At 34.7% G+C, this 13229-nt stretch overlaps 1 protein-coding gene across 1 annotated transcript; it reads right to left on the bottom strand.

The window, feature by feature from the left end:
* Positions 1-6592: 6592 nt before the first annotated feature.
* LOC132548077 (uncharacterized) lies at positions 6593-8314 on the bottom strand. Its single transcript, XM_060211900.1, has 3 exons — positions 8182-8314; positions 7608-7768; positions 6593-7357 (listed from the first exon to the last, which is right to left on the bottom strand). Exons 1-3 carry the CDS (start codon positions 8312-8314, stop codon positions 6593-6595), a joined length of 1059 nt encoding a protein of 352 aa, XP_060067883.1.
* Positions 8315-13229: the final 4915 nt, after the last annotated feature.

The following is a 13229-nucleotide window of genomic DNA, read 5'->3' as shown; positions in this document are numbered from 1 at the left end:
AATAAACATATATACAAGGATTGTTACAAAAAATGACAAAGAAAACTGATGACTGGTACAAAACATACCAGTGACACATTCTGATTAAGTTATAAATAAATAACAATACTTTTACATCGCACATGTTTTAGTCATAAGACACGACGGTACGACAAGAGCGTGGAAAACACGAGAAAATACAAGTGAGAAAAATCGCATGAACCTTTGGATATGAACATATTAAAAGGACGGCGCGCTTACCACGTGATTACTTTCGTTTATAAAACCATAAACAGCAAAGATTAGGCTTTATATTAATTATTGCTTGTTGGATAGTGTATATTTTTTCATATTTAAATGTTGAAGTTTTTGTAAATTTTAAAATTTCTGTAGAATCTGTGCTGATATGTTACTTTAGTTATAGCAATGCCATGGTATACATCATACCATTTTCGTGGATATTTTTATTCGTGGTTTTAATCCTGTCATATCGAGTGTAAATTTCATTCTCGTCACATAACTATACACATAATACTTCAATCGGATGTCTCATTTAGCTTTACCTGAACATTCAATGTTATACAGTATACGCTGTACACGCTGACAGAAATATACATTTTTATTTATAGCTTAAAAATTGTGACGATCAAATATATAGAATTATGACTGATATCGTTAATTAGACAAAAATAACAAAAAATAGATATATTCTCTACTATATCTCAAACAAAACCGTTGACGGGAACAACAATAACGAACTTGCCATTTACTTGGTAGAAAAGACAACACTCACCAAATAATACGTCCTGGAAAGAACCTCCATTAGTCCCTCTGTACCCCGTGTAGGGACCACAAACTACGGGTATAATACCCCTCTGTAGAATGAACAGCCTAACCAGCAAACAGATGTACCAGTCGTGCATCTCTCTCTGTAGCCTTACACATTCACGTGATGTAGTGAACAGTCTACGTAACATAGCATGCACATTTTTATTGATGTTGTAACTATGATTCCGACTTAAAAATTCGGTTCTCACAATTGTTATTTACTGGTAAAACATTTCTAAAACACACCAATCAAATTTGTGGGAATGCATCTAGATACTTAAATCCGTTTCGTAAATGGTTTTTTGGATGAAAACGAAAATACACATATACATATATATGCACATATACATATGTAAAAACTATGTCTTAGTGTTAGATATATATATATCTGTAAACACAATGTCTGAGCGTTAGATAGGGTAGTGGACAGAAATCTCGAGTTATTGGCGCTGTGGTATACACTGACCGCTTTTATTGGCGCTGTGGTATACACTGACCGCTTTTATTGTCATTGCGGTATACACTGACCGCTTTTATTGGCGATGTGGTATACACTGACCGCTTTTATTGGCACTGTGGTATACACTGACCGCTTTTATTGGCGCTGTGGTATACACTGACCGCTTTTATTGGCGATGTGGTATACACTGACCGCTTTTATTGGCACTGTGGTATACACTGTGCGCTTTTATTGGCGATGTGGTATACACTGACCGCTTTTATTGGCGCTGTGGTATACACTGACCGCTTTTATTGACAGTTGAGTATATTCTATCGATGTTTATTGGCGATGTGGTATACACTGTGCGCTTTTATTGGCGATGTGGTATACACTGACCGCCTTTATTGGCTATGTGGTATACACTGACCGCTTTTATTGGCGCTGTGGTATACACTGACCGCTTTTATTGGCGCGGTGGTATACACTGACCGCTTTTATTGACAGTTGAGTATATTCTATCGATGTTTATTGGCGCTGTGGTATACACTGACCGCTTTTATTGGCGCTGTGGTATACACTGACCGCTTTTATTGACAGTTGAGTATATTCTATCGATGTTTATTGGCGCTATGGTATATTTTCCCGTGTATATTGGCGCTATGGTATATTTTCCCGTGTATATTGGCGCTATGGTGTATTTTCCCGTGTATATTGGCGCTAACCGCTTTTATTGTATATTGGCGCTATGTATATTTTATCGATGTTTATTGGCGCTGTGGTATACACTGATATATTGGCGCTGTGGTATATTTTGACCGCTTTTATTGACAGTTGAGTATATTTTCCCATGTATTATTGGCGATGGTGGTATACACTGTGCGCTTTTATTATTTTCTAAATGTTTTTATGTGGTACACTGACCGTGTTTATTGTTGCTAAGGTGTAGTCTAAAAGTGTTATTGGCGCTAAGGTATAGTCTAAGTGTGTTATTGGCGCTAAGGTATAGTCTTCCTGTGTTCATTGACGCTAAGGTATAGTCTAATTTTGTTTAATGGCTCTCAGGTCTGGTCTGTGTTTATTGGCGTTAAGGTGTAGTCTTACTGTGTCTTATTGGCGCAAAGGTTTCTGTTAACTGGCGTTAGAATACATTTGTGTATATTGTAATTGTGTTTATTGGCACTAAAACGTAGTTTGTTTATTGGCACTAAGGCGTAGACTGTGTTTATTGGCGCTAAGGCGTAACCTGTGTTTATTGGCGCTAGGTTTCTAGTCTAATTGTATTATTTCTGACCGTATTATTTGCGCTTGGGTATAGTTAGGTATAGTCTATCTGTGTTATTGGCGCTAGGTATAGTCTATCTGTGTTATTGGCGCTAGGTATAGTCTATCTGTGTTATTGGTATTGCGGTACATTGTAAATTCGTTACTTGACGCTTTGGCGTACTACAAGTACTTTTTTTTGTAAAAGTTTAAAACTTGTGAAAGATGGGCAATGCATGAACAAAAGACAAATTTTCAAATAGAAAATTGGGCCAGTAATGTGTTCGATGACTTTGTGTATCAGGTGGATGATAATGAAACATAACTTACCTGAATAATTTGACGGGTGAAAAAAGTCTTCAGGAACATCAGAACTAAGTGTGCTTTTTAAAAAGGGCCTCTTTTATTTGTGAATATTTCCATCTAGTTTAATGTGAATGACGATTTTGATGGCATTGCGGTGTGCTCTTGTTTTTTTGGTTTTGTTTACGCTGTGTTATAACGTATCTCGTTCCTATCTGACACTGCTGTATAGTTTGATATAGTGTGTTGTGTACCTCTAACAATGAGTGAAGTAATTTAATTGGTTAGGAGTACTTATTGCTATTTATGTGAATAGTTTGAGAAAATCTTATTTCCTCTTACAAAACATGTGGAAAAAAAATCAGGCTACACAAACTTATTTATTGAAATGACATATATTGAAAAACTATAGTATGCTAGTATGAACGACAAAAACTAGAATTGTGATTTTTCCCCCTTTAAATCTTGGAGTCTGCAGTTCTAAAGCATTTTTATAAGACGTTCTTTGTACTATTACCCAAAATCGAATGTAAGTTTAGTATTAGATAAAATTAATTACATTTCTGGATAGCAATATCCCTGCATCTCCAACCTTTGGTATTTACTTGTCACAACTGATTCGATATTCAAGGGCCAGTTCCAATTATCACGATTTATCGTACAAGATGTCGTCAACTGACTGACAAACTCTTACCACAATGGTTCTAAAATGCAGGTTGATGACAATTATGGTTTTATGGTCGCCATAGTGATCTCATTGAGAAATATTCTATTTCTCTGAGCGACATGAAGCTGGACGTGTTTGATGCTCGTTAATTTGCCTTTTGGTTCCGTTGTTGTATACCTTGTTCTCATTTGAGAACGTGACATTACTTACTTGGATTGACCAATGTTTATATGGGCTTATTTTCATGGAACTTTTTCAGGAGTCTCCGTGTAAATCTCTCCTTTGTTCATATATTCCCCTAGTTTTATGGAATTTGAGTTTGAATTATGATTATGTTACCATGTTGGTATTGTCTTTATGTTTTATATACCATGCTCATCCAGCCCAATGACTTCCATGAATTATATTCTTCTATGGTACAGTTTTTGATAGTTCATTAACATGATATACACCGTTAAAAATGGTTTCTTTATTAAACGTGCCAGAATGCTGATCGCCTTAGCTATGGAACCATAACTTTTACGTCAGCGTTGTTATCTGCTGATCCATATCTTTCCTTCTTTCTGTGTGTCTGGGTACTAAAGCTATGACCTTTCATAACCTTTTAATAAACTAAGAAGATCTGCTCCAAAACTTTTTTTGATATAGCATTCGACTTTTCAACTCACTAACTTACTTGATGAAAACTTCATGACTTAATATAATGACTTTTCCCTTGTAGCATTGTAGAAATTAATGTATTTTGTGAAATATATGGGTTTGGAATAGATGGTATGAGCTGATGATATTATGATAAAGTAAAATATCTATTGCACCGGTGTCAGTTTTACTAACAGGTTGTTTGTTTACCATGTATCTAGAAATACATTATGTAACATATGAACAACATTAAAACGTATTCCGCGCGTTTCTCGTTGATAACATCTCTTTAATGTTTTGCGGTAATATATTCCAGCAGTTAATTGGTATACCTTTACGAATAACTTGTTCTCCTCTCTTGGCGGATTTGTTTTTGTTTTCATGCGTGGCTGAATTATCAAAGAGCTTTTAATATCACTTTCAGATATAACGACGACGTCGACAACAAGAGATTTATCAGTAATGTCTATCGTAAAGCTTCACTGAATTGATAACCTAAGACACGACAGACTCGTCTACATGAGCTTCGTACCTTGACTTTTTTTTAAACAACGAAACCAACAGGGAGGGTTGTACAATAAGTATGATGACTTTAATTTCCGTATTGTGAATTTTCCATTTCTGGATATCAACAGCCTTGCACTCCTTACATCTCATATATGGCGTTTGTCGAACTTGATTAGATATTCAAAGGCTTGTTCCCGATATAATGACTTGCAATTGAAACTCACAACTCATGGTTTCGAAATTTGCAGGCTGATGGAAGAGTTTAACGGAACTCATAATGATTTGATAGGAGAAATATTCACACAACTGGTGTGGTATGAAGTTAGACGTGTTTGATACTCGTTAGTATGTTTGATAGTTCCAGTTTTGTTTATATTGAAAACACTTACTCTTCTGAGACAACTTATCCTATTCTCCTTGTGCTTTTTCAGGAATATCCATGTAAATCTTTCTTTTGTTTATATCTATGCCATAGTTTCATCAAATTTGAGTTCTATTGTACAAAAGACACTTGTGGATATCGCCGTTATATGAAACTGTAGTGTCATATAAAGAATAAATCTGCGTCTTATAACTGTTTCGTCCTTCAAGTACTTGTTAGTGATGTTAAGGACCATTTTCTTAAATGTAGGAGGCGACTGAGAAGAAATCAAAATTAATTGAACGAATTAAGAACATATGACGATCTAGAAGGAGTAAGGAAAATGGAAGTTTATAGGTATAATTTCTAGTGCATCTTGCAGTTTTGTTATTTCTAACCTATGATTAGGAAGCCAATCCTAGATTAACACGGCTATGCTGTCAATGAAGAAGACTCTTACCCATTCAGGAACTCCTGGTCTATTTACCTGTATACTTTTTAGTAGTTCAGTATTGCTCTTGGTTCATTTAGTTTTAGTTCGAAATACGGTGCTGTATTTATTTATTTTTTTTGGAAATATATATGTTAAATTATTTTTCAGTCCAAGGTACAATATGATATTGATAGCGATTCCAGGCTGGGATAGCGCTGATTTCATCTATCCCATAATCAGACACAGTTGGTTATTTTCACTTTGTCATTCACGTAAATGTATACATGACAGAATACGTAACATTTATTATTTGTATTATCACTTCACTACCTCCCGGAACACATACACTTTTAATATCTGTACGTTTTACAAGGTCAGTGAATAATCCATTTCTTAGTGCATATATTGCCTTTTAAAACTCTAACTTGAGATTTAAAAAAAAATTCTTTTGTTATGTCCTTTATGAAAAATAGCGAGATCTCGAGCAGAAACTGTAAGCTTAAGGCAAAAGGCCAAATACTGAACAGAATCTATATATCTTTCTTTTAATTGCATAACACTCTTACAAATACAAAAACATGTGTTACAGTCAAGATCACCGAATATTCTTAGAGTTCATATGACTGATGTAAAACTGCAGCACGTTTAATACACTCTCACTATTACTGATGTCTATATTTTACCACAATCCGAAGCAATTATTGATGAAAATAATTTTAACATATTGTCATTGTGACTTTTCATTTTATGTCCACTTGTATTTCGCTTGTCATCTCCTGAAAGAAAAGGAAAATGTGATAACACCAATTTCTATGAAATATTGATAATTATTATACATTATTGGTAACAATGCAAATGAAACAGGATATGTCAAATTCTGTGAGCATATAAGTATTTCTTTTATCTCTAAAATCAGATGTAGATATAAGCAGGATTCAACGACATATTTCAAGAAACAATTTTTATAAACATAAAATAAGTATTTAAGACGTAAAACGAAAGATTCATAACAGTTTGTTTTGCCTTGGAATCACTGATGAGTCCTAGAAAGACTAAGATATAGGAGGCGACTCAAAATCAGACTCAATACCCATATAATGACTCATAAAACTTTGACGAATTATTATTTCAGCCCAACTCAGATCAATGGGAAATGAATTTCCCAATACTTACCTATCGTCTTGTTTGACGTTCTTTTTCTATTTCATCCTCTAGGACCTCCGGTGATTCGCTTTCCCATGACAAAGGTTGGCTTTGTTCAAACATAAGTGCATTTCCTGTGGAAACTGTTGTGTTGGAGTTGACATCATGGTCGTTGTCAGATAAGCCAGATTTAGCTGGCTTTGGGTTGACATTGTCATTACCCAGATTTTCAGTAACACCGGCATTAACTTTTACTTCGGCTTCCTCGGTCTTTTTCAGATCGTCGTTACTTTTCTGCTTTTCTGATTCTTCCTTTTCTTGTTCTGCTTCCTGTGATTCATCTTCCCACGACAGTGCTGCTGCCTTATCATTGTCATGAACAGCGTTTAACGCCGTATCGTGCACACCTGTCGGTAGCTGGGTAATTGATTCATGTTGCGTCATATTATCACCTGTTTCATTGACCATCATATTCGAATCTACATTGGGGCCCATATTTTCAGTTATTCCTTCATTAACTTTCGCATTCTGTTTCTCAGTTGTTTTGTCTTGCTTTTCGCCTGAACCATTGTCCGCTTTTGAATCATGTTTATCATCTGTCTTGCCACTTGCCTGTGTATCATAATCATCTTCTGATATGTCGTCTTGGGTCCCGCTATCCTGTTTGTTCACTTTTGTATCTTGTCCCATGTTCTCTGTTACTCCTGCATTGACTTCAGTGGCCTGTGGATCTACCTCTGTGACGTTAGAGCTGGAATCGTTATCCTGCATGTCTTCTGTCGAGGTGCTGTTATCCTGTACCGCAAAGATAGTATTCCAAATGAACAAGTGTTACCAGTGATGCTTACGTTATATAGCTAAGTTATCTAAATGTTTAATCATAGTGATTTATACGTAGATTTTGAAGAAGAAAATATCTAAAATTATTGTAACTATGTGTATGCCATAACGATTTGCCCTCCAGCCGAAAGATGAAGCTCCTACAATATTTTGACACTTGTGTTACTCATTGTCGATTGATGTGATAGAAATATGTTCACTATACCTGGTCTCCGTCTGGTATAAACGCCTTAGCTATGTCAGGTATCATGTTTTTCCAGGAGCCACTGGACGATCCCCCGGCATTGCCGTCTCCTCCGTCGCCTCCTTTCTGATTCTTACTCTTACTGCCCGGGACGAAGTTGGTTTTAATAGATTTCAAGATGTCTGCAGATACATAGAAAGGTATTGGTTACATTCCTTCACATTGATAGCAAATCACAGATATAATCGTTCGTTTATTAAATCATTAATAACTGTCCTCTACTTTTACAACAAACATCAAATAAACTACAGTGTAAGTACTATGTATAAAAACTCCTTAATGTAGCCACCAAACAACAAATAGGCTAAACCAATCACATTGACGCTTAATGATCTCAAGTTTTTATCAAAGTATTCCTCTCTTTTTCACAGTTTACTGATCGACAAATAGTGAACAGATATTGTATTAATTATGCTTTGGGTTGTCCTCCCACTTTAAAAAAACTAAGATTGCCGATTTCAGAGGATTTCTTCAATAAGAAATTATGTAAGTCGGAGTTTAGGATAAAAGTTTTTTTGAATTTCGTTAGTATTACCTTTAAACATGCCACCCATAGCTCGCTTGTCATGGTGTTTGGTCTGCTCATCATCAGATCCGTTCGAAAGTTGGGGAAAGTATAACAATAGAACGAAGACAAATAGCAATGATATGTCTACCTTCCTGGCCATAGTGTCCACGAATGTTTAATACAACACAGTCTCTATGCCTTCTTAGGTAAATGACGTGATCACACTAAGATCCATTTGGTGACGCATTTTTACATGTATATCTATAATCAGCATAATGCTGGTAGTTAAACAAAGAGACAATACACTAGTAATGTGTTTGTACAACTGACAGGTGTCCAACAATAAATATTTCATATTCATTGGAAAAGCTGTTTCAGTGTGCATCAAAACATATATCTTTATTACTTAGGACAAAGCTTTTGTCGAAAGACAAAAATATAGGGATAGAAACGGTTTCAAATGCTTCAAATTAACTTTAAGACTATTCAGATCGTGTTGCTTTTTTGCGTTTTTTCCTTTTTTTCTCTCTTTTCTATTCTAAATGTGTATACCGAGACTATGCTTAAACCAATGTCAGTACTGGTTACTTCGTTCTCCATTTACCACGTGATAGAAAGGTAAAAAAAATCGCGTCGAGTTTCATATGAAATGGAAAACCAATGTTATGTTTTTTAGAAAGTAAACTTTCACAGACATTAATGCAAATAGTATTTAATTTAACCGATACAAAATGTTAAATTGATATATTCTCGCTCATTCTATAATTTTTTGGTGATGTCACAATGCATATCACGTCATAAAGCTATGACGTCAAAATGAAAACAACAGGAACATTCAGGCAGCCATAGCCCCTCTAGGTCATACTGAAGTGCGTAATAACAAACATATGTATTGGGTGTTATTGTAATTATAACTGATTAGTCATAAAGCGCTAACGTGTATTTTTCGCTTATCAATGTTTGTGTTAGAATGATGAAACTGTCTTATACTAGTCACATCTATCATGAAATAGATATATACCTTACAAATGGAAGTACATTTCCATATACTGATGCGTGTATTTAAATGTATGATTTAGTATACTTACACGTTTCTCCGTCAGCCCTTTTACTATGTTTTTCCAATTTCGGCCATTTTTTCATATGAATCCAGCAGTGTATTCGAATTTGGGGCTCAGCTCACCATTATCTTTAAATTTATATTGAAAAGTGTTATTCACTTTGTCTTTTGTAAAATTCTTTATCATACATTGATTTCACGAATGTTTATGTGTATATTCTTAAATCAGGAGCCTTTTCTTAATGACTAAACAACATTGCATGGTTTATTTGGTTGAAAGTATTGATTTAACAAAACATATATGCTTTCTAACACAAACTGGAAATGATATTTAGTTGTACATGTATTAATGTTATAATCCATCCAATCTCTTAAAATACACCTTATTTAAAATCTTAAAATATCATGTACAAAGTGGTGACAAATATAATGACATCGATAAAGTTGACAGAAAGACACCATGAACAAAACAAAATGTTGGGACAGAAGACATGACTGCGTTGTAATATGTTGCTAAAATGATAGAGGTGCTCATGTATATGAAATAAAGCATGTACACACAGTGTTTCTATATACATTTATATACAGTGATAGAATAATACATTTATACACAGTGTTTCTATATACATTTATATACAGTGATAGAATAATACATTTACACACAGTGTTTCTATATACATTTATATACAGTGATAGAATAATAGATTTAATAACATAGTTTATATATACATTTATATATAGTGATAGAATAATACACGTACACAGTGTTTCTATATACATTTATATACAGTGATAGAATAATAGATTTAATAACATAGTTTATATATACATTTATATATAGTGATAGAATAATACACGTACACATTGTTTCTATATACATTTATATATAATAATAATAGGATTCATGTAACCGCAGTGTTAATGTACTACAGTACATGTTAACAGAGTGTTACAGAGAGTTAATTATGGGGTCTAATCTAGAATATGTTCAGACAGTGTTCTTTTTTTCGTTTTGAATACTTAAAAGAACAAAGTACCATCAGATTTTGTCAATGCCACATGTCAACATGTAATTTATCCAAGAAAATGTCATTCACGGCACCAATAAATATTTTTCATTATCTCTCTTCGATATCTTGATAAATGCCAAGTTAACCTGTTGATTTATGGTATCGATATATTATGAATACAAACAAAGACAAAAATCTTGTTTTTGCAAACACGTATCTACATTTATTTGGTATCACAATTTGGACGAACATAAGACGAGACTGCAGATGTATATGCCTTCGATATATCAGTTAAAGAATATGAAAATTTTGAACTTGTCATCCATGTCTACAGTTGATCAAGAGATTAAACAAGAGGGTAGACAAGAGCATCATGGTCACGAATGTCAGCATTTCAATCGACAAGTAACTAGAGTGTTATAACTAAAGAAATACTGACAAGTGAGAACTCTACACAATTTAACGAAATCGAACAAGAACTACTATATAGAACACAACTATCGACTGACTGTTCACTTGGACGCTTTATAAGAACCTGTCTCATTACTACTGGTTATAAAATGTTCCTTCATTAGGACATCAATGTAAGTAAATAATAAACGTGTATATCTTCTAAACAAAACTGTTATATGCCATTTTGAAGGGAGAAAATTCGGATATGGGATAGGAAATTTGAGGTCAGAGGGAGAACCGAACGTATGGTGGTGGGAACCGGAAATTAGTGACTCCTGTCTGCTTGGTAGTTTGACAGGAATTCTGTTTTTCCCCTCCCGTGTCCAAGTATCGTCTCACCGACAAACGTCAGAGTTATGGCGACGTGAGGGGGCGACCTGCACCCCCCTCAGTAGGATGAAACCGTCGGCATCGGTTAACGTTTATTTATACTAGTTTTAGAAGACGGCTCCAAAGCCTAATAATGCCTTATACCAACTCAGTTGAAACATGTCCAGAAGATGAAAGGAAGAATAGGGGGTTTACTCAGATTTTATTTATATGAGGATAATTTTAAAGTCTGTTAAATGCCTTAAAAGTATTTGTATATCCTAACACTATCCAGAAACCCCTGGACCGACGTTATTACGACTACGCTTTTTCTAAAAGCCACAGAGGGATCTTAGCGTGCTGAGAGTGGACAGTCCCCACACGGGCCATGACCCCTGTCGATGTACTCCCCGTCTTATGTGATACAAATCTCTGCCAGAGTTGTCGTTCCTTAAAAATCACAATATATTTTCCAAACCTTCATTGCACGTGGATTTTTCGGTATTGACTTTCCTTTTTAAGCCCACCATCTGATGCTGGTCGGTTATTAAAATTATCCTCCGTTAGTAGTCCGTGGTCGATCCTTCATTTAACAATTTTTGTTATTGCTATTTTTTGACAAGTACTGGATGGATCTCTCAAACTTCATATGTAGATCATGATCACCGTTGATCCTAAGTTATGTCCGTTTGATTTTTAAGACTGATCAGAAAAAAACAAAATTGTCGACAGGCGGTCTTCCTTGATTTTTACATTTTATCTAAGAAAGTTTGTTATCGCTATTAAGTACTGTATGAATCTCTCAAATTTCATGTAAGTTACTCTTGTCCCCTAGGTATTCCTGTTTTGGTTTTGGCCGACTGATATTTGGGTTTATGGTGAAATATTGTTATCGCTATATCTTGAGAAGTATGGGATGGTTCTCTCTCAAATATCAAACACAGGTTCCTTTTGATTTTGGGACGATTCAGACAATAAAATAGCCTATAGGCGACCATATTGGGTTTTTACAACGAAAGTTTGTTAGCATATTTCTTGAGAAGTACTTGATAGATCTGTCTCAAATTTCATGTGTAGTTTTCCCCTGATCCCTGGTTGTGACCGTTTGATTTTGGGACTGATCACAAAACAAGATGGCCATGTTTGATTTTGACAATTAAAGCTTGTTTTCAATTTTTTCTTGAGAATATTATAAGTAAATTGGCATTGATTCCATGTTGTGCCTGTTTGATTTTGTGACTGATCAGATAAAAAGGCTGATAGGAGGCCATCTTGGATTTTGAATTAGTTTGTTATCCCTATTTTTGAGAGGTACTGGATGTATCATTCTCGAATTCCACAGATAGGTTTCCCTTGGTCCTTGGTTGTGCCCGTTTGATTTAGTTGCTAATGAGAATACGAAATGATTGACAGACGGCCATTATCCTTTTGGCAATAAAAGACTTATCGCTATTTCTAATCAGAATTTTTTAAAAACAAATTCATATATAATTGAAGAATATTATTATATTGTTTCCAGAAGAATGAATACCCTAATAACAATTTTAAAGGCGGTATGATAATCAATCGTTATTTGTTATCTAGAAGTATGCATTTGGTAACATCGTAACAAAACTTTCATCTTTGTTTTTCAAATAAAGTTTTCGTTTTGTATTCAGTGCTTCATTATCTAAATTTTACATCCTATCCGAGTGTCAAGAAAAAAGTATGCTTTCAACTTTGTTCAAGAAACGGTAGCCAATTTCATTTGATGAATTCTACTTTATTAGGAAAACGATTTCTGATATCATTGTTTACTTTACCTTGTGTGAGTGACATCTGATGCCTTCGCGAGATCTCCAATATAAATTCAGGAATAGTATCCTAAAATACTGACTAACCTTCCCCCATTTCCATAGATTTCGTATATTGTAAGGTGTAGCTTATAGTGAGTCCCTCCTTTAATATCTTAGTCAAGCATTCATGTTGCTAGTGTGACGGGTTTGATAAAAGATGAATAATCATACAGTTCACATTCAATTGATACAATTTGCAATCACGTCTAGAGAATAAGGTGATCTGTACTGGACTCAAGAGGTCATAGGGTCATTGGAAAATAAAGTCAATGTGAACTGTCAATGAAACAACAAGGTCCATGTGACCTGTCATTTAAACCATTATTGATAGGTTGTAACACAGATAAGTTTCTATCTCTAGGTTAGAACATATTTTAGGGATATTTGAAAGTAAGACCAAACAATGTC

Source organism: Ylistrum balloti, unplaced genomic scaffold (assembly GCF_031769215.1).
Source record: "Ylistrum balloti isolate Yb309-2 unplaced genomic scaffold, AGI_CSIRO_Ybal_v1 Utg370000, whole genome shotgun sequence".
NCBI classification, from domain to species: Eukaryota; Metazoa; Mollusca; class Bivalvia; order Pectinida; family Pectinidae; genus Ylistrum; species Ylistrum balloti.
This window is presented reverse-complemented; position numbering and strand designations above follow the sequence as displayed.